General features: G+C 49.5%; 1 protein-coding gene across 2 annotated transcripts in view; it reads right to left on the minus strand.

Annotated features, from left to right (window-relative positions):
• The window catches only part of Eng (endoglin), a 36,123-nt gene extending 13,968 nt beyond the window's left edge, over positions 1–22,155 (minus strand). The window contains exons 1-2 of one of the 2 annotated variants that reach the window (XM_021155804.3): positions 21,733–22,155; positions 11,382–11,533 (exon numbers count right to left, since the gene is read on the minus strand). In XM_021155804.3, coding sequence (XP_021011463.1) covers positions 11,382–11,533; positions 21,733–21,799 — 219 coding nt within the window. In that variant the 5' untranslated portion in view covers positions 21,800–22,155. Of the gene's footprint in view, positions 1–11,381; positions 11,537–21,732 lie in introns of both variants that reach the window. The other variant, XM_021155803.3, reaches the window with a different exon arrangement.
• Between the last annotated feature and the right edge of the window lie 647 nt (positions 22,156–22,802).

A 22,802-nucleotide genomic window follows, 5' to 3' on the forward strand; every position in this document is an offset into this window, starting at 1 on the left:
TGACCTGGTTCCACCACCTGCATTTACATATGAGTTCCACGGGAACAACCTAAGAGGTGGGTACCGGTAAAACGCTCACAAATTAGGAAACTGAGTCACAGAAGTGAGGTCGCTTGCCCCATGATCACACAGAAGGCTGGCAATGTTAATCTCTGTCAAGAAGACTAAGAAGAAAAGAAAAGATGACCAGATCAAAGCTATTCCAAGAGCCTTCTGGGCCCATGAGATGGTGAGGGAGGGGGAATGAGCAGGAGACAAAGGCGCCTGGCCCAGGCCGGTGCCTCAGAAGCCTTGTGGTGTCTCAGAGAACAAAGACAAGTGGAAATCTTCCCAGACACAGTCTCTGGCAGTTCCTGCCGGCAGCATGAAGCCCGATAGCGGACTGCAAGCTCTGTCCTCTGTCAAAAGCAGAGCACGGGCTTAGCACAGAGACATCAGTGGAAAGTTTTAGGATCTGGCTTCTAATCGACTCACTGTTGTTTCCCTGACTGATGTCACAGAGCCAGAGACAAGCGTTTCAGCCCCTGGAAAAATCTGCTCAGAAATATTTCCGCTACTCGGCAAACGACCCTCTTAATCACTCTTTGTGTTCGAGGTTACTCTTTATAACCACAGAGGAGTAGAGCAAACGCTCTCGCTTTGTTTTCAACGTGTGCCCAGTGGTTTTGTCCTGATGGTGCTCACTCCCTTTAGGTGATCTTTATTTTAATTCTTTTAAAAATTAAACGTAAGCCGGGTGTGGTGGCACATGCCTTTAATTCCAGTGCTTGGGAGGCAGAGGCAGGCAGATTTCTGAGTTCTAGGCCAGCCTGGTCTACAGAGTGAGTTCCAGGACAGCCAGGGCTATACAGAGAAACCCTGTCTCAAAAAAACAAAAACAAAAAATTAAACGTGTGTGTGTGTGTGTGATGTGCATGCCTGGACCCCATGGAGAGAGTCAGACCCCCTGGAACTAGAGCTATGGGCTGCCATGACCTGGGAATTGAACCCAGCTCTTCTGGAAGAGCACCCAGTGCACTTAACAGCTGAGACATCTCTCCAGCCCCCTTATCTCAGTAGTGTGTATAGTGTATGTGCGTACACACGGACTCACTTGCCTGTGTGTGCACACGTAGAGGCCAGAGATCCAGTATGGATAGTTTTCTCGGCCATTTTCCATTTTAGTTTTTGAGGCAGGGTTTCTTACTGTCTCTGTGTTCAGACACACCAGAAGAGGGCATCGGAGGGAAGACGGCTGTGAGCCACCATGTGATTGCTGGGAATTGAACTCAGGACCTCTGGAAGAGCAATCAGTGCTCTTAACTGCTGAGCCATCTCTCCAGCCCCCTAGGTTATTATTCTTAAATAAGTATTCTCACAGTAACTTATAGTATAATGAAAAAATGCATTTCAGACATGTGGAAATGCCACCACCACCACCACCACCAATAATAATAAAATAATTTACAATGTTATGGAGCAAACCCAGTCTTGTGCTTAACGAACATCCTACCATTCAGCTGTCTCTCCAGACCACATAATGTTTACATTTTGATTCCATAAGTATCTTGTTTTATTAATCTTAAAAATTATACATTTTAAGATGGTTGAAGTGGTATATAACTTTGACCCAAGCACTTGGGAGGCAGAGGCAGGTAAATCTCTGTAAGTTCAAGGATAGCCTGATCTACATAGTGAGTTCTGGGATAGCTACATATATCCAAAAAAAAAAAAAAAAAGGACTCTTTCTCCGAAAATATATTGAAATGCAACATATCACCCTGATTGATTTCTGTGTACCAGTGGCTTGAACAACACAAGTTGGTTACACAGCTATATTTTCTTAGAGACAGAGTCTCTCCCTGAACCTAAAACTTCTCATTTCAGTTAGACTGCACACTTCAAATCGGTGGGTTTTACCTCAGTAAAGCAATTTTGTGCCTGTAATGTGTTATGGTCCAATGGTATTCATTCTATGCTCTGTGCTGAGCGCACAGCAAGTGCAGGCTGACCAAAGCAGGCACAGGGATTTCTCAGCTTCCAGGCTCTAGAATGGAAGTCATCCAAAGAGATTGTGGAGCCCAAAGTCCAGGTCCAGCACTTGAGTGGAGCATATGGCACTTGGCTGCCGAGTAGCAGATCTTTTTCTCTGTCCCCCCAAATCCAGACTGCTACCAGCTCCACCCATCCACCTCTGGAAGGAAGACTTCAAGACACACAGAGAGCAAATAGATGGAGTCAGTAATCTGACAGACTATGCCATGAGACACACTCAGACAGGGAGATGAGGCAATGTCACTCACTCTGGGAGGACACCACAGTTTGCCACAGCTGGAACTATGAGGAGGATTTGGAAAGTGCCCTGGACATGAACCCTGCAGCTACTTGACCGTAGCTCTTATCCCTTGGTGCCTCCTTTTACTCATCTGTGAAATGGGGGCAGGAAAGGACTGGAAACTGAGATCAGGAGGGGCCCTGGATAGAGGAAGTGAAGAAAAGAAATCGGAGGGCAGGGCATGGTCATGCCGCAGGGGGTGGGGTGGGAGGTGGGGGTGCGGTGGGGGGGGTGTACCACAGGTCAAGAGGCTGCGGCTTCAGGACACTTGTGAAAAGTTTCAGCAATTCTTCCCGAATTCATAAGGCAAATTCCCATTCCATTGTCACCAGGGTCTTATGTACAGAGGAAGGGGCTGAGAGAAACTGAGGCCCCAGAGTGAGCAGTGTAAGACACGGGGAGCTTCTGGGGGCTCTGTGCTTCCAGGCCTAACTGATGACGATCAGTTACCAGAATCACTCAGCCAGGGTTTCCACAGTAAACACTTCCCTTCCCCTCCACCCTGAGTCACCATGCCAGCCATTTGCACGCATGCATGCTAATTTCCCTCTTTCGTCCCCTGAGGGGCTGCCCGTCTTCAGCATGGGCTCCTGGGCATCTGAAGGCCCAGCAAGGATGACGTATGTGCCAGCTCCTTGTCCCCAGGCCTGCCAGCACGGGCCTGTGTGACTCCTTCCCTGAGTGGGTGGGTAGGAGACCAGTTGCTATTTTGGTACCAGCTGTCCCTTAGATGCCATTGTTAGCCCAGTGGTTGGTGTCGGGAAAGGGGGATTTCGGTGAAGAGGCCCTGAGTATTAGTAGCCACTTATAGAAAGCCGTTTCCAGCAATTCTTCTAGGAGTGGAGCCTTGGGTCTGCCTGCAGCCCCCACCCTCCCAGGGCCAGCCCAGAGAAGGCCCAAGTCGGCCTCAGCAGACTGCGATGGTGCACACAGGAAGTGTTGCAGGCAAAGAGTTCAGAGCCAGACAGACCTGAATTAAACGTGGCTCTGTGAGTCTGGACGTTCAGTCTTCCTCTCTGGGCCTGATCTGGAGCAGGAGCTAGACAACCTACCTGCTCACGTACGTGTGAAGATGCAGGGATCCGGCCTCATAGCTGGTTTTACGATGCCTAGCTCAGCCCCTCTGGGTCCACTGATAGATTCTACTAATGCAGATAAAATTCTTTATTTTTATTTTAAGAGATGGCACCTTGCCCTGCACTTATGTGATTCTCCTGCCTCAACTTCCCATAGAACTGGGAAGCAGGAATGTGACACTGCAGTTGACCCCAATATTTTAAATTAATAATAATAGTAATAATAATAATAATAGTTGTTTTTGAGACAGGGTTTCTCTATGTAGCCCTAAAGGGATGTTCCACCACCCCATTTTGAGACAGAATCTCATTGTGTGCAAGTTTGGCCTTAAACTCAACATCTTCAGTCTTTGGATATTGGGGTCACAGGTATGTGCCATCATGACTGACTTCTGAATGAAATGTTTTCAGTATGTGTGTATGTGAGTGTGTATGGTGTGTGTGTGTGTATGTGTATATGTGTGTGTATGGTGTGTGTAGTGTGTGTATGTGTGTGTTTATAGTGGGTGTAGTGTGTGTATGTGTGTGGTGTGTATAGTGTGTCTATGTGTATGTGTGCGGTGTGTGTATAGTGTGTCTATGTGTATGTGTGCGATGTGTGTATAGTGTGTCTATGTGTATGTGTGCAGTGTGTGTATAGTGTGTATGTGTGCACGCATGTGCCAGAATAGGGAGTCAGATCCCCGGCTCACAGCCACCTAACATGGGTGCTAGGAATCCAACTGGAATCCTTACAAAAGCAGAATGTGCTCTTGAGGGCTGCCCCATCTCTCCAAGCCCAAGTCTGATTTTTTTTTCTTTTTTGAAACCAGGTCTTACTGTGTAGCTATGGCTGGCCTAGAACTCACTATGTAGGCATATCTGGCCTCAAGTTTCTGTTTCCCAATTGCTGGGACTGAAGAGATGTACCACCATGTCTAGTCTGTAAACCTTTTAAATGTTTAAATATATTTAAACACAATGTGTCTGAGCTGCATACAGTGGCACATGCCTGTGAGTCTGGCCCTCGGGAGGCACAAGAACCCCTGCAAGTTCAATGACACAGACTAACGGGCTGGATAAATAACAAGAACTAGCTATATGCACTCTCCAAGAAGCATACTTAAGCCAACAAAGATGCCCCAAAACTTCATCTCCAAGCATGGAAAACAAACTGCTTAGCCAATGGAAATTTATTCTTATGCTAGACAAAGTCAACTTCAAACCAAAACTAGTTAAAGGAGATAAAAAGGACTCCACCTTTTGGTGTTGTTTGCCTGTTTATTTTTGAGACAGGGTCTAACTATGAAGCTCTGTTTGTCCTAGAACTATGTTCTATGTAGACCAGGCTGGTCTTGTACTCCGAGATTGGCCTATGTCTGCCTCCTGAGTACTGGGATTAAAGATATGGGCCACTATGCCAGGCTGGGACAGGATAGATTAATAAAAGAAACAATTCAAGATGATGCAACAATTCTAACTTCTATGCACCAAACACTGGAGCCTCGAATTGCATAAAACAAACACTCCAAGATAGAAAGACCAACCAGGTCCTGATACAGTAACACCGGGAGACTTCAGTCCTTCGCTCTCCTACTCAGCAGGTCCTCCTAACTAAAAGCTAGCAAAGAAACTCGGAAGCCAGGAACAGCGTGGATGAACTGGATTTAACACACGGACAGAACATTCCACCCAAAGGGGCAGGGAACGCACATGCCTTCCTCAGCAGATTTTCTCAGAAACTTCTCCAAGACCGGCCTTAGGACACAAGTCAAGACTCAACAAATATGAGAGAGAGAGAGAGAGAGAGAGAGAGACAGAGAGACAGAGAGACAGAGAGACAGAGAGACAGAGACAGAGAGAGACAGAGACAGAGACAGAGACAGAGACACACACACATACACACACACACACACACACACACACACACACAGAGTGTCCTATTTAACTGTGATGCACTAAACTATAAGCCAACAAAAAGAGAAGCTGCCAAAACAATTTACTTGTAAGAGAATTGTAAGGGGGGGGGGGTTGCTTCTTCCTGTAAGTGTGCTAGGTATGTTCTGCTTTGCAAAGTTATTGGTATTTCTTTTCTGGCTTTCATACAAGGGTTAGGGCTTGCTGAGTCGCTAGGTTCTTCCCTATAAAGTATTCCACCGAGGATGCCTGCTGTCCTTACTAATCATGACTTACCTTCATTTGTGTCTGTCTCAAAATTCCTTCCTTCCTTCCTTCCTTCCTTCCTTCCTTCCTTCCTTCCTTCCTTCCTTCCTTCCTTCCTTCCTTCCTCTTTCTTTCTTTTCTTTTCTTTTCTTTTCTTTTCTTTTCTTTTCTTTTCTTTTCTTTTTTCTTTTTTTTTTTTTGAGACAGGGTTTCTCTGTATAGTCCAGGCTGTCCTGGAACTCACTCTGTAGGACCAGGCTAGCCTCGAACTCAGAAATCCGCCTGCCTCTGCCTCCCAAGTGCTGGGATTAAAGACGTGCACCACCACTGCCCAGCATCAAAATACCTTTCTTTATTCTTCAGTGTTGGAAGATAGTTTTGTGAGTATAGTGTTCTTGATTTACAGCTGTTTACTCTCAGGACTTAAAAGACTTCATTTGATTTTCTCCAGGCTTTATGGACCCCCCCTTTTTTTATTCGTCTACTACGTATCTGTCCATCTGTCCATCTATCCAATAAATATGTTTTCTCAGGGTGACTCAGTGCTGAAGCTGGGAGATGACGAGAGCCCCTGTGCAGCCACCTGACCCTGCTACACCGGTTCCCTTCCCTGCTCATCACCTGCAAGGCACAAAGACACAAAGGAAGCTCCCGCCCCAGGATCCCTTGGTCTCTTCAGCCTGCTTCTGAGAGCAAAGTGAGTGTACTCATGTGTCCAGATGGGAGACCAGAGCCAGCTCTGCCACCCAGCTGCCTCCCCCAGAGCCAGCTCTGCCACTCTTAAGGTAGAGAAGAACTCACATCAGCCCGGCAGGGTTCTTTTCTGGGGACAATAATAAGAGCCACTCCCCTGCAGCCTGCACAATAGGCTCAGACACAACTGAGCAAGACACTCAGGGGTTCTGGGCACCCTGAGCAGGCTCTGCAGTATAAGAGAAGGATTCTAGGTACATCCCTTCAGTGCTGCAGGTTTCCCACTGTGGAGCAGAGGTGTCACCGGAAATGGGTGACAGAGAGGCTGTTCAGTGTGGTACCACTTCTCAGAGCCATACTGCCTTCCTAGCCCCTCACTATCTCCCATGATAGCTGAGAACAATCAGTGGAGGTTCCCCTGGCTTGCTGTCTCCATGCCTCCTCTGGCAAAGCATGAGTCAGAGCCTGGCTGGCTCCTATCTTGAGGAAGGAGCTCCCTGAGTTTGCCCAGGCCGAGGGCAGGGGGGAGCAAATCAGCAGCCAAACAAGCTTGGCTGCCTTGGTCTGGGACAGCAGAACAGGGTAGTCAGCTGATGGGAATCGCTGAGGCACCAGGCCTGTTCCTGTCTTGAAGGTCAGGATGTGACCCTAGGCCCCTCCCGGAATCCAGGCTCCGGCCTGTCCTTTGGGGACCCAGTGAGATAACCCCTGCCCAGCAGCCCCTGGTTTGTCTACAGACTTCCTCAACACACAGACACACACACTCACACACACAGAGACAGACAGACAGACAGACAGACAGACAGACAGACAGACAGACACTTCAAATGTCACTTTCCTGGGGTTCTTGGCTGCCACCACTCATCTGCCACACACATACACTCACACACACACACACAGGAAATCTGATGGTTCTAAAGCCATGTGGGGATGGACGAGAAAGCCATCTTTCTGTGCCAGGGACTGACAAAGGAGGCCAGAGGTCAGGAGAGGCAGTGCCTCCCCCCACTAGGCCTGGTCACCCACGCAATTGGCCTTTAGGCCTTTACACATGCCATGCTACCTTGAACTTAAAAACAATTATTCTTGGGGCTGGTGAGATGGCTCAGTGGGTAAGAGCACCCGACTGCTCTTCCGAAGGTCCAGAGTTCAAATCCCAGCAACCACATGGTGGCTCACAACCATCCGTAACGAGATCTGGTGCCCTCTTCTGGAGTGTCTGAAGACGTCAGCTACAGTGTACTTACATATAATAAATAAATAAATAAAATCTTAAAAACAAAAAAACAAAACAAAAAAAAAACAATTATTCTTAATTATGTGTATGTGTCTGCATGTGGGTGCCCCTAGAGGCCAGAAGAGGGTGTTTGGGGCCTCTGGAGCTGGAGTTACAGGTGAGTGTGAGCTGCCTGATGTGGGTGCTGGGAACAGAACATGGGGTTTCTGAAAGGGCAGCAAGTGTTCTTTGCTGCTGAGCCATCGCTCTCGCCTGGCCTGGAACTTCTAATGCTCCTGCATCTGCCTCTCGGGTGCTGAGCTACTCGCTGTTTATGAGATAGATGTTGGGGATCAAACCCATGGCCTCATGATGGACAAGCACCCTAACAACCGAGCTCCATGTGCAGCCCCCCAATCCCTTCCTCTCTACAACGGGAGAGTATCTCCCTGTCACCCACAGCCTCTCATCCTTCCCAAGATGGCTAACTCCATCACTCACTCCCTCCCTCACTCACTCACTCATATCGATTCTTGGCCTGTGATTGGCTCAGCTTTACTTCCTATCTCTACCCTTGACAACAGCAAGCACCCTCGTAGAGTTGGTAGTGGGGGAGTGGCATGGATCTAGTTCTTGGAGACTCCCAGGAAGGGAAGTCAGTGCTCAGCAGGTCACAGGCTCCTTGGTGGTCAAAGCACCAAGACTGAACAGGATCACGGACAGATAGGCCAGGAACTCCACGAGCCTCAACCTCCATTAGCCTGCCTGAAAATGGATCTTCAGACTCTGCCTCTTCTCCATTGAGTTCGATCTAGTGTGAGGTTTACAGAGTAATAAACTAAATGGAAGATGTTTGGAAACTGGGTCATGTCCAAGTATTTCCAGATGAAAAATGGAGTCCAGGAAACATAGTAATAATGACAAAATTTATAACAGCCAAACTAGAGCTTTCACTGTGGGCAGGTTCTGTGTTCTGCTTTCTCTATCCTGGAGTCTCACAGTAACCTGTGAGGTAGGAGAGATTATCATTGTCTCCATGTTTCCCGTGGGAAGACCAAGGTTCAGACAGCTTTGCCAACAAAGCGATGTGGCCGTGAGATTAGCTGAGGTTCAGATGAGGACTGACTGGCTCCAGACGCTGCATCCTCTTTCCTTGGTTTGTTTTCTGAGCAAACTCTCACTATATTGGCCAGGATGACCTAAAACTTGTACTGTTACAAGCCATCCTCCTGCCTCAGCCTCCTGAGTAACTGGGAGCTCAGTCTCACACTGCAGCCTGACTAAAAGCCGTGCTCCTAAACACTGTATCGTGGTTCCATTTGAATGCATTCAATATACAAATATGCATTCATTTATGGAATACATTAATTATTTGGAATATACCAGGTCCTGGACCAGGTTCCATAGTTTCATAATTCTTGAGCGAGCCTCTGAACCCAAGAAAAATATAAGGGGTGCCCCTTCAGCAGCTCAAGCACTATGCAAGGTGCAGGCCAATGACAGGCCCAGGACTGAACCCTGGGACCCCAGCTCTCTTTCCTACCCCTTCAAAATGCATATCCTTCATAGTCCTAGCGCTGGAGGCCTGGCCTGGCAGGTTAGATGTCACAAGGTTGGTTGGGAAGAGAGGTGGCAGCAGCTCCATAAGCCTTTAATCCCAGAACTTGGGAGGCAGAGGCAGGCAGATTTCTGTGAGTTCCTGGACAGTCAGGGCTACACAGAGAAACCATGTCTCCAAAACACCAAAAAGTAAAAAATAAAAATGTCCCATGATCTATAGAGTTCTCTGGAAGGGGCAGAGGGCTACAGGGAAATTCTCTTGTCACAGATGCTGAAATCCTTGGACTATGCCATGAGTTACTATGGCACCCCCCACACAACACAGCCCTACAACTCCTTCAGTGGTTGCCATTGCTCATAGACTAAAAACCAAGTTCTCAATATAACTGCCATTTCTCCAGTTCTGCTCCTAGGCGAACCTCAAGATCCCGTCAGAGTCTGAGCGGGCAGCTCCCTCCCTCTGCTTACATCCTCTCCCTGGCTGTGCCCACACTTGGGAGGTTCCAGCTCCTCTGTGTTGTCACGTCCTCCAGGAAGTCCTGCCTAAGCTTAGCAGCTGAAGTACCCTGCCTGGACCCCCTGCCACAACACCAGCCTCCTGTGTCCTGGTTGGAACTGTCTACACACCTGTGGCCCAGAGACCTGGCCATCTGGCTGGGGCCTTCCTCTGCCTGGCTTTGCTGTCAGGAGACCCCAAGATCACCCAGAAGAGGTGCAAGGGCCTAAACCTGAGAACAAAATGAACTTACAGGAAAGCTTTTTATTTTTCCATATCATTACTGACTTGAAAAACAATTGTTATGCTTATGAAAGCCAAATAAAATGTATTTGGTGCTATCTGTACCTTGGGGGTTATCAAAGCCCACAGTCCTTGTGGCAGGCAGGGCCCCCCGATATTGGTGGTCTGGGCACCTTCTTATCACTACACAAAATGCAAAGTAACTCAACAGTTTTAGGGGCAGGTTGGCTACAAATTCATCCCATGCTCCTATTTCATTCTTGTGGCCTTAGTCTACATCAGCTAGGCGTGGGCTGCAGCCCAGGCAGGCCAGTGAACCTGACCTTGGCTCTGAGGTCCCTAGGATTTTGGTGTGCCTGTCCTCTGACTTTCAGTTTGTGTTTTATTTCTCAAGGGTGGACTCAGTTTCCTCCTCCAAGAAATGAGAATAATACTGGACCCTAATGAGCCCCCGCCATGCCTGTATCCATGGCTAGGGATGTAGCTCAGTTGGTAGAATGTTTGCCTGGCAGGCATGAGACCCTGACCCTGAAGCCCAGGGTCATGTAAGTCTGATGTGGTACACGTACCTATAATCCCAGAACTCTGGAGATAGGAGGATTAGAGTCATCCTTAGCTGTCTAGCAAAACTGAGGCCAGCCTGGGCTACATGAATCCTAGTTCAAAAAAAAAAAAAAAAAAAAGAACTAATCAACCAAACAAAGCTGGTGGCTTCCTAGGTGACAGTAGGCTGCAGCCTAACACCTAGCATGCAGCAAGCAGCAAGCATTTGACAAATGGGCTATTGCTGCTCTACATCTAGACAAACTGGAGGCAAGCTGCTGGAGATCAGACTTGAGGCTGGCTTGCTGGGTTTGGATCTCAAAGGATGCCTAGTGGACTCTCAGATGTTTGAGGTGAGGTAGACTGGAACTCAACCCTTTCTCCAAAGCCCAGCTTAGAGTGGAGTTGTGTCCTCTGAAAAGCTTTGAGAGCCCTGTCACTAGCTGCATCTTACACAAGCTTCCCTAGTTCACACTGAGACATTTAACTAGCTCTTTTCTATCTGGGTCCTTTCCTTTCCTTTCCTTTCCTTTCCTTTCCTTTCCTTTCCTTTCCTTTCCTTTCCTTTCCTTTCCTTTTTTTTTTTTTTTTTTTGCCAGGCGTGGTGGCGTATGCCTTTAATCCCAGCACTCTGGAGGCAGAGGCAGGTGGATCTCTGTGAGTTCAAGGACAGCCTGTTCTACAGAGTGAGTTTCAAGACAGCCAGGGCTACACAGAAAAACTCTGTCTTGAAAAAAAAAAATTGTGTGTGTGTGTGTGCGCGCGCGCGCGCGCTCCCGAGAGTCAGAGAACAACTTGAGGAAGATGCTCTTTACTTTGCTTAGGTTCAGAGACTTGAACTCACGTCATCGTGTATGGTGGTAAGTGCCCTCACCCAGTAAGCCACAAGCTCCCTTACCCATGAGCCATGTCACCGGCCCTCCAGCTGGCTCTTGTGATGTGTTCCAGAAAATCATACCTTCTACCTCTTAAGGGCCCTCCCAGGACTTGTCCCATCAGCCCCATGGCTGAGGTGCTAGTAAAGCTACAAGAAGTCACCCTTCACCCAGTCTCCTCCGATTCCTAAGGGACCCCGCCAAACCTGCCTGAGGTACTCACTCCGGGAAAATCCAGGAAGAGAATGTGGACTTCACGCACAGCATTGGCAGCCTGAGCTACACAGCCCTCGGAGACCTGGCTGGTGGTAAACGTCACCTCACCCCTGGTGGGGTCCACAGGCTGTAGATCACAGCCGACTCTTTCTGCGAGACCTGCTGGGAAAGCACAGTGGGAAAGCAGGTTAGGTCAGAGGAGGATGGGGCAGGAATGTTTGTCTAGTGTGGGCAAGGCAGTCCCCGGCACTGGGAGGGAAGAATATTAATTGTATTCCTAGTATCTTTAAGAATTATTGTTGCTGTTGTTGTTGTTGTTGTTGTTATTTGGAGGCAGAGCTGTGGTAGCCCAGGCTGGCTTCAAGTTGACATGTAGCCAGGGATGGTCTTGACCTTCAGGTCTTCCAGCCTCTGCCTCCCTAATGCTGGGATTCCCCACCATGCCTGGATACAACCACGTTCACTTTCTGAACATTTCCCAAGTACACGTTATGAGCCCAGAGCTCAAGGCGTATGACATCTTCATAGCTACCTTACATGGTAGACATCATTTCATACTCTCCACAGATGGGCAAACTGAGACACAGCCGGAGAAAGTCTCTCCTAGGATCATAGTGATAGTAGGTATAATGTTGGAAGGAAGGTAAGAGCCAGGGTACCAATAAGTCTGAATTTCAGATAAACGGGAATCCTTTTTCAAGGTATAATTTTAAATATATAATTATATACTTATATTACAAAAACAGTTTGCCTGAAATTAAATCTTAGCTAATTTTCAGAAGTATTTGTTTGTTTTTTGTTCTTTTTGTATTTTTGAGACAAGGTCTCACTGTGTAATCTCAGTTGGCCTAGAACTCATTCTGTAGACCAGGCTGGCTTTGAACTCACAGAGATGGCCTGTCTCTGCCTCCCCAGTGCTGGGATTAAAGGCAAGTGCCATCGTGCCCAGCTATCTATTGCTGGCAGGGTGACCCAAGGGGCAGGGCCCATGGTGGACCCCAAGTCTTAAGGCCAGTTCAATCCAAAGGAAGGAGTGTGTGCACCGGGTGGTGGTGAGGAGGAAAAATGGTTTTCCCTCTTCAGACCTCACCTCAAGGTGTCCATTCCTGAGAGGCCGTTTCTGAGGAGGGAATTTCCTGCCTCAGGGGGAGCAGCCCAGGTTAAAGGCGGTGATGTAGAGCAGGCCTCACAGTCGGCCGCAGGGCGGCCCGGAAACATGGGTCCCAAGGGAGAGGAATGGAATTTCACCCTGACCCAGCAGAGGAGGAAGAGGAAATGAGGCCCCTACACCTCGTCCTAAGGAATGTGCTGAGGGGAAGGGGGGGCTGTGGAGGAGGGACAGAGAAGGGGAGGCTGTTTGGAAGTTTATGTCTCCATCTTGTCGTGTTCACTTCCTGTTTTCTTGGAGATCAAAGATGGGCGAGGAGGGCCAGGCTTCACGTCCAGCTGACGCCAGTGCTGAGGATGGGGGGGCAGGCCGGCTCTTCCTGAACCCCAGGCGCCTGTGGCCTGGCCAGCCTTCTCCCCTACCTTTGTAGCTAGCTTGATGGTCCTAAAGCCACTGAGGTCAGAGAAGGAGGTAAGATGGCTGCCTCACACCCCGCCAACACCCTCCCTCAGATATCTCCATCTTGGGAGGAGAATAGGAGCAGGTATCTGCTGCTGCTGTAAGAGCCCAAACCTTAGCAGCCATTACTCTAGTCCCATTAGCAACTCGCAAGAGACATCTGTGGGTTTGAGCAATACGGGATTTGGGTTCAAGGCAAGTTCCTGGGAGCCAGGCCCAGTATCCCAGGCCCAACTAGTTCTGACTAGCTGTGTGGTTTGAGGGAGTGATTTCAGGACTTTGGGCTTTAGTTTCCTGGTCTCTACAGTGGCAATAGGAAGAGAAAACACCCGGCTCTGGAGGTTGTTGGGAGCCATTTGTGAGACAAGGCATGTGCTAGTTTCATTTCTGTAGTTTTCTTGTCTGCATTTAAGGGTGGGGGAGAAGTTGAGGACAGGGATAATTCTGAGGTTTCCCTCACCCCAACAGACTAAGGGTTGGTACCATTTCCTCTTGTCAGTTTCCCATCTAGTCTGCCCCCACTAGTCTGCCCCCACTAGTCTCCCCTAGAAGGGGAGGCTGCAACCCGAAGAGACAGGACACTCACATCAAGGTCATACATATGTATGGCTGCCTTCTGGGTCTCTGACTACTCCCTCCACATGACCCACCATCTGGTCTACAGATCTTCGGACTTTTCCTGACCCCCCTCCCCAGACTTCCAGGAACCCCAGTTCCTCTGGCATTGGGGCCGCCTCCTCCATGCCGTCAGCCAGCGCCAGCAGGAGAGGCCGCGGGCCTGGCCATTATGTAATGATCAGATAACAGGCCAGGCTGGGAGATCAGATAAGAGGCCCATTTATTTTGGGGCCTTTTCGAATACTGGTTGCCCCCACCCCACAGACGAGAATGGGGAGACAGGAGGGAGTGTGACGCCTGAGCCTGTCTCCAGCAGCCCAAGGCGGGCCCAGGCCAGCTGAAAACAATCCCCTGGTACCAAGGGAACTGCCCGGGGGGCCTCCCGGGAACTGTTGGAGGAGGGGCCACTGGGGGCCTACAAGTCACCCTTGGAGAACTGGGTGACCCTGACCTCCTGAGGAAAAGTCTGGACCATCCTCCCACTCCTCCTCCCCCTCCTCCTTCACCCCACAAGCACAGGCCTTACACAGCCAGTCCCCATTCCACCCCAAATAGCTCCCAGAGGTCATCAAGTTGCTCTGGGAACCGATGGCCTGGTCATAAAGGCCTCGCTCTCCTTATTGGTAGGCATAATAACCACACAGTAGGTCCCATCACGCTCCCTGTCTGGAAGCTTTGTATGACTACATTCCTTGGATCCTTACAGCAGCCTTTGGAGGGCAGTGGAGGGTTCTTATGCCCATCTCATGGGTAGTTAGGGAGGCTAAAGAATTTCCCCAGGAGACCCAGACTCTCAGCAACAGGCCCTGGTCGTGAACTCTGAGGGTCTAGTTCTAGCCCCGGCATGTGCTTTCTGTAAGTCAGTTCTGATGCACATCTCCTTGGTTCCCATGGGTGCTGTGAGTGTCTGCGACACCAAGGAGGGTACTTTCTGACCAAAGTCTTCTTCAGTCACCCCACTCAGGCACCCTCTACGCTCTTCAGAGTCCAATCACAACCTCATAGCTGTCCCATCTCTCAGCCAGGCCACCATCGAGGAGACACAGATCCCCGCTTGTATGCCTTTCCCAGAATTTCCCAACAGCCACTGAGTCAAATTCACAAGCTGTGGTCTAAAGTGAGGTCAAAGGATAGCGAGGTTGACACATTCCACAAATTCCCGTCCTAACTGTGCCTCCGCTGCCGCAGGCCAGGCTCCTTTTTATGCCTCGCAATTATGATCCCTACACTGAGGTGGTAAAAATCCTCTGTCACCTTCAGAGAGCTGGTCACATGCACAGCTCTAAGCCATCCGCCTAACGAATGGAGATGGCTCAGGAACTGCTGTGGGGACTGTGTCCTTCCAGTCAGAGGTGAACATTTCCTCCAAACACACCCTGCCTGCCTCTGCCCCTTCTCAGGCCAACGGCTGTCCTCTTAGTTGTATTTATTTTAGTGTCATGTGCATAAGTGTGTACCTGCATGTGTGTTTGTGTGCCATGTGCTGGCAGTGCCCCTCAGAGGGCAAAAGGGGGCATCAGGACCACTGGAACTGGAGCTATGGACAGTTGTAAGCTGCCATGTGGGCTCTGGGAACCAAATCTGGGTCCCCTACAAGAATGGCAAGTGCTGGCTACCGCAGAGTCACCTGTCTAGACCCTAGTGACCACATTTTATTGATAGCCTGACCAACTTGTCTCAACTGTCAAAACCACTGTTGGCCGGGTGTGGTGGCACACGCCTTTAGTCCCAGCACTCGGGAGGCAGAGGCAGGCAGATTTCTAAGTTCGAGGCCAGCCTGGTCTACAGCGAGAGTTCCAGGACAGCCAAAAGAACCCCACTGTTGTCCTCTTCTTGAAGCAGGTGCCTCCTAGCCTCCTGCTGGTGGTAGCAACGGGGGAGCCAGCACTCAGCTTCAATCTCAGCACTCGGGAGGCAGAGGCAGGAGGATCTCTCTAAGTTCAAGGCCAGCCTGGTCTTCAGAGTGAGTTCAAGGACAGCCAGGGCTGCACAGAGAAACCTTATCTCAAAAAAGCCAAAAACAAACAAGCAAACAAACAACAACAACAACAAAACCCAAACCACGACCACCACCACCAAAACCAAAAGGAGAGAAAGAGGAAGGGGAGAGGGGAGAGGCACTTCCTTAGGTCTGTGGGCCCCCCCACCCCATGTCTTAGAGTCAGGTGGCACTTCACTGCCTTTGTCTGTTTTGATGGTTTCTCATGTGTGTGTGGGTAAGTGTGTGAGGGTGTATGGCATGCTTGTGCATGTGTGCAACTTACACCCAGGATCCTCAGCACCACCCCCTTGCTGATGGAGATAAAGTCTTTCACTAGCCTGGGGCTCACTGGGCAGACTGAGCTGACTAGCCAGTGAGCCCCAGGGAGCTTCCCAGCTCCCCCTCACTAGCATGTGGATTGCTCTGCCCAGTGCCACGCCCAGTGGTTTTTATTACATTTATTACTATTATTTATTATTTATCATCATCATCATCATCATTACTGAGTGAGCTCTGCGCACGGAATGCAGGTCCTCGGTGTTTGCATAGCAAATGCTTACTAGATGAACATTCTCCCCATTTATGACAGGGTCTTAGCCAGAGAGCGGTGGCACACACCTTTAATCCCAGCACTCAGGACACAGAGTCAAGCAAATCTCTGAGTTCAAGGCCAGCCTGGTCTCCAGAGTGAGTTCTAGGATAGCCAGGGCTACACAGAGAAACCCCGTCTCAAACAAACAAACAAACAAACAAACAACACGGTCTCACTCTGCAGTTCTGGCTGACCTCATTGACCCCTCAGGCAGTCTCACCTGCCATCTCCTTGTCCTGAGTGATGGCTTTAGAGGTGTGTGTCACCACTCCTGGCCTGTGTTCTTGCTGTGTTGTTTCACATGCATTTATTTTTCTCTGTATGAGTCTTTTATATGTATGTATGTATGTATGTATGTATGTATGTATGTATGTGTGTATGTATGCATGTGTGTATATATGCATGCATGTATGCATGTATTGTGTGTATGCATGCATGTGTATATGTATGTGTGTGCATGTATGTGTATGTATGCATATATGTACCTATTTTTATATGTATGTGTATGTATGTACATATGTATGTATATGTGTATGTATTTGTATGTATGTGCGCCATAACCATGGGAACAAAATCTGGGTCCTCTGAAGGAACAAATGTTCTTAACCACTGAGCCATCTCCCAACCTCTGGTTTTCTCTTTTTAAGATTCAATTAATGTGTGTGTGTGTGTGTGTGTGTGTGTGTGTGTGTACAGGTGCCTGCCCTGGATCCCCTAGTGCTGGAGTTAAAGACAATTGCGAGCTATGTGATATGGATTCTGGGAACCCAACTCATGTCCTCCAAATGCTCCCCGGTGCTGGGTTGCTTTGTGAGACGGGATTCCCCACAGCCCAGGCTGCCCTGAAACTGACTATGGATGTGGAACGCATCTAGAATTCTTGATTCTCTTGTCTCAGTCTCCCAAGTGCACCCATACTTGGCTGCAGCTGTTTAGCTTTGTCTAAGAGGGACGGCCATTGCCGGGCTGAGACGGTGGGGACACGGGGTCAAATCTCAAACTGCAGGAAGATGCTTGTCCATCCCCTTAGGTAACTCATGGAAACGGCTGGTCCAAGGTTCAGGGACATGGTTATCCACTCTAATTTGTGTTACTTAGCAATTGCTCTTATCTCCTAGTCTCCTCATCTGCAACAGAGGGGTAACAGCCTAGACTAGTGCCAGTGCTGGTATACAGTAAGTGCCACATAAATGCCAGCTGGCATACCCAGCACCCTACTTACACATCCGTGTTAAATTCAATTTACTCTGGAATGGGCACCCCACCTCAACTTGCAGAATTGCTGCCCCAACGCCTGGTCTGGAGGAAGAGGTAGAACCCAGAACTGGGCCCCCAGAGTTCTAAGTCTCCTGTGCCTAGCCACCAAACGGCCCAGAGAGGAGGCTGGGTTAGAGCAGACAGCCTGGGGTGGAAATCAGGGCCTGTCACTGAGAACTGCCAGACCTGCCTGAAAACCCCAGAGCACACGGAGAGGGCCTGTCCTCCAAGGTCCCAGCACTGGTCCACATGTGACACAGAGCAAGTCCTCTGTCCCTCTGTCTCTCTGGCTGAGGTGAGAGAAAATCTTTTTTTTTTTAACTGTTTAAGATTTATTTTATTATTCGTGTGTATGTGTGCATGCCTGCATGAGCTTATGCGCGCTACATGGATGTGTGCGTGTGGCTGTGGCAGCCAGAGGACATGGGATTCCCTGGAACTGGAGTTACAGGTGGTTTTAATGTGAATAAGTTGAATCTGGGTGTGGAGAGAGAATGTCCCAATAGTGGTCGCAGGAGTGGCCATGTCCCCATAGGTCTCAGGGAGTCACTGTCCTGACTAATGCAGTTCTTGGTTCATCCCTCTTTCCTTCTGGAATGTGGCCTCAAAACCATAGATTCAATCTCTGCCCTTTGCCACCAGCTCCTTCTGCACTGAATCCAAGATTCCCAGCCAGTCGTAAGGAGGTTTTGGGTCATTCTCCGCCCTAGCCGCAGGCAAATGACACCTACTGTTTGAGACACTGCTCAGCCATAGGTGCCTAACCCCAGTCACCAGACTCACGCCACAAGTGCCAGGAGCTTCCAAATGACATAAGCCAAAATACGGGGATGGGTGCATGCGCCAAACTGGAACAGAAGGGAGACCACTTAGATATTCAAGCAGGGACTTGCTGTTCAAATGGTGGTGTGCAGATGCGACAGAATATTCCAGAACTGCAGACAAACTGTGATAGAGTCCAAATAATGCCATGAAAAAAGTACAGCAGTTCAGAAGGGTCCACAAGACTCTCGAGTGTTCATCTGAAGGACCAGAATACCTTGTGAAGCCCTGGAGGCTGCTTATAGATGTCAACAGAGCTCGGAGTGTTTGTCTGCAGTACTGAAGACTGAACATGGAATATTCTAGAAAAAAAAAAACTCTGCCATTGATATGCTAGCCTTAATCAGAAGGAGTGTGAGTGTGTGTGTGTGTGTGTGTGTGAGAGAGAGAGAGAGAGAGAGAGTGAGTGTGCGTGTGTGTGTGTGTGTCCACCACCGCATGCAAAGATCAGAGGACAACATAAGGCTCTCTCTTCCCATTATATAGATTCTGGGGAATCAAACTCAAGTTATTAGCCTTGGCTGCAGGTCTTTATTCGCTAAGCTGTTTTGTTGGCCCATGGACCTAAGTTTTTTTTGTTGTTGTTGTTATTTTTCGAGACAGGGTTTCTCTGTGTAGCCTTGGCTGTCCTGGAACTCACTCTGTAGACCAGGCTGGCCTCGAACTCAGAAATCTGCCTGCCTCTGCCTCCCAAGTGCTGGGATTAAAGGTGTGCACCACCACGCCTGGCCTGGACCTAAGATTTTAAAATTAATTTCCCCCATCTCTTTTATCTCCCCCACTCCATTCCCTTGCTCCCCTGCCCCCCACTTCTCTCAAGACAGGTCTTCATCTAGTCCAGTCTGGCCTTCAGCTTGTGATCCACTTTCTGATCCTGCCTCTACCCCCTGACTACCAGTATGACAGGTGTGGCCGCCATGCCTCCCTCTGTCCTCCTAGCCTACTAAGTGCTTTGCCACATAGCTGTACCCCAGAGCCCCTCATTCATCTGTTTTCTTTGGGGAACAGACACCTGGTTAACTTGTTCTTTAATAATCTCCACCCGCATGTTCTTTAAAGGAATTCCAGGGTCAGAGAGTTGACTCAGTGGTTAAGAGCACTTGCTCTTCCAGAGGACCGGGGTTCGATTCCTGGCACCAACCTGGAGGCTCACAACTGTCTGTACCTCCCTGGACACACAGACATGCATGCAGGCAAAACAAGCATACAGATAAACTAATAAAACAAATCCACGTCTTCGATTTCTCTAGAGTCTAGAGAAAATCGCACACTGGAAAACAGCCACACTGAACGCAGGGCCACACTTAGTGCACGGCCACACTGAGTGCACAACCTTCCAGAAGTTTCTCTGTGCAAACGGCATCATTGCTGTTTTGTTAGTAGAAACGGATGTCTGTGTAGGGTTCTTACGGTATGATGTGTCCTATACACATGTGTCATGATGATTGGATCCACTGGTTTTGTGGTAGCTGCTGGATGACGTTCTGTGACATGACTTCTTCAATGATACCCCTGCTGACAGACATTTGGGTAGAATCTGGTACCTGTGGGCCACATATCCTTACAGTGGAGTAGACAGGTAACTCTCAAGGACTGACTTTTCTTTCTTGTCTTTTCTAGAGAGAATCTTACTATGTAGTCCAGGCTGGCCTCGAACTCACCATATAATCTAAGCTGGCCCAGGACTTGAGTGGACAGTACGGCCTCAAACCTCCAAGTGCTGAGACTACAGCTGTGTACCACCACACCCAGCTTAAGGCTGGCTTTGAGTTGTGTGGGTAAGGCGCTACACACAAGTTACAGATTTAGAAAATTCTGCTGTGTTGTGTTCTGGGAGACTGGGCCTGTTTTTTGTGCCCTCCATCCTCACCCTATGCACTGAAAAGCTAAATTCTGTGCCCTGGCCAGTCAGGGCTACATAGTGAAACCTGGTTTCAAGAAAGAAAATAAATTATGTATATATGTATGTATGTACACACACATATATACATTCATATTATATATATACATACATATATGTATATATGCATCTGTAAATATAAATGTGTATAATTTTTTTTTTAAATTCAGGACCTTCCATATGGCGGGTAAGAGCCCTACCATGGCACTACACACCCAGCTAATCACAATGAGAACTCATATTTCCTAATTATTTTAGCCACGTTACCCTCATCTACACCCTTGCGGGCACCTGCACCTCTCGGCTCTGTAGGGGAGAGAGGCAATTGCTGTGTGCCACTGAACTCTGATTTCCAAATAAGAACTGAGTGTTTGTGACCTGAAATCAGCTCTGAGGAAATATGCATACCACCACAGTCGACTGGTCTATCCTCTGGATAGTTACCTAGACACTGACACCCCACTTCCCATCCTACAAGGCAGGTTTCCCCAAGCCTGGGGGAAGAGGGCCTGGAATCCTGTCCCAGCCTGGGGTCAGACTCTGTTGGAGTAGGTGGATTTGGAAGGTTAGAGCCTTCATTTTCTCTTCTGGGAAATGGGGTAATTGGGGCAGCCATCTTGCAGGGTCACGTGTGGTCAGAATAAGGGTTCTGAGGGGCCATAGGCCTTGAGTCAAATCCCTGATAAGTCACTCAGTGTCTCTGAGACTCAATTTCCGGTTAACCCAAAATGACAGATTTCCCATCAATTGTGGACTTTGGGTGCCAGGGTGGCCCCATCATTTCCCGTACTCTTTCCTCCAGGCTGCCCACCCCAACCCTTGAACACGCCCCTGAATCTGCAGGTCGGCAGGCGGGGATCCTCAGGGAGGTGGCTGGGGACCAGGTCCTGCTGAGACCCTTCATGAGTAGGACTTGGGTCCAGGCTCCTCACCGACCCTCCTCAGATCACTTTCAATAGTCACCCTGGCTGAGAAGATCCACAGAGCCCCTAATGGAGCCTATGCCCTTCTCAGAAAGGCAAATGGAGAAGGCCAGAGCATGTGCCCTTGGGGTGTTCTGGGAGTGGGCAAAGCCCGGGAATGCTGGGAGAACTTGAAGCTAGTGAAACAGAAAGTCTTCGGACAAATGATCTCATCACCCATCTTTGCTCTAAGCATCCTCTGGCGAGGAGGCCTCAAGGCTATTCCCCAAGATCATACAAGAAAACAAGGAGGTCAAAGTTGGACCCAGAGCCTAAATTTACTCCTGCATCCTCCTTCCTAAACTTCCTCAAATGGGAAACTCAAGGCTCAGAGATGGGAGGGAATACTCAGTGATGCACAGCATTCTAGCTCCTGGTCTTCCTGATAGCTGAACACAGCAGGAAGGATAACAGGAAGGTGCCAGCGCTAACGTAAATAGCTTATCCCACTTCTCCCCAGACATCTAATGAATGCTTAAGTTTGGCATCCTATGAAACATTTTACTCCCACTGAACCAAAATAGTTGGTGATCCCATTTCTACCTCCTAATACTTTGGGGGTGGCTTCATCAGCTAGGAGCTTGGGACGTGGGAATAAGACCTGTAACACCCAGGGTCTAGCCTGGGCTGGTTCCCACCCAGGGGCGCTGAACACTTACTTGTGGGTACGAAGCTATAGATGACAAACAGCAGGGTAATGGGCAGAGGGAGCATGCCACGGTCCATGCTGTCCACCCAGGAGTCTGTGCGCTGGGCCTTATCCGGTATCCAGAGGCAGGGCTGCGGGCGGGCGCCGGGGCCTGCGTGGGTTCGCGCGGGGATCCGAAGGGAGCAGGCGGCCGGAGCGACCACGTCCCTGCTCCAGCCTTCTGAGGTGGCGGCGGAGAAGTCAGGAGAAGTGGGCTCTAGACTCACAGCAGGGCAGGAGTCTCTAGCTGACTGGGTGGTGGGAAAGAGACACTGAGCTCTTTCGGGCAGCAGCCGTCGGCGGTCCTGGCCTGGGGACTGGACACAGATGAAGGCAGGGGTCTGACTGTCAGGGCAGGGAGCTCAGCTCATCCAGCCCGGCCCAGAGAGGCAGGAAATGCGCTTCCTTAGAGAAGGGGCCGGGCCAGGCTGCCTGCCAGGCGAGTAGAGGAAGTGCCACAGGCTTTGTCGCTGGGTGGGGGGCCCTGGGATGGGGAGGTAGGGTGATGGGAGGGCCCAGGCGGCAGACCTCCCCCATGCACCCCACCCTCCACCTACCCTTGCCAAGGCTGGCTGGTGAGGACACATCTGGCAACCTTATAGGGGACAAGGTCTGGTTGAAGTCCCTGTAGCTCGGGTTCCATTCTACAGATGAGAAAACAAACTGGGACAGCCTTCTGGGAAGATGGAACTTGGGATTCTAGCTGGTCCCCACCAGCATCAACACAGACTTTCAGAAGCATCGCCCTTGGTCGCACCCTTTGTATTATAGACAGGGAAACTGAAGTCCAACATGAAGAAGATGCGTTCCCAGGTTAACGTAGTAGAACAGCTGAGACTGTTTCCATGGAGATGGTCAGGGCCCACACAGTCCCAAAAGCAAGAGAAACACAGCTGACTTTGGTGGCGCCCACCTATAATTTTTGCCCCCTGCAGGCCGTGGCAGAAGGGATTAGCTGACTTGCAGGTCAGCCTGGGCTATTATACATAGGGACACCGTGTCTCCAAAGAGGGACAGACACAAACTTTCATGGCATTTCTG

This window comes from Mus caroli, unplaced genomic scaffold (assembly GCF_978045245.1).
Source record: "Mus caroli unplaced genomic scaffold, Mus_caroli_1 scaffold_2, whole genome shotgun sequence".
NCBI classification, from domain to species: Eukaryota; Metazoa; Chordata; class Mammalia; order Rodentia; family Muridae; genus Mus; species Mus caroli.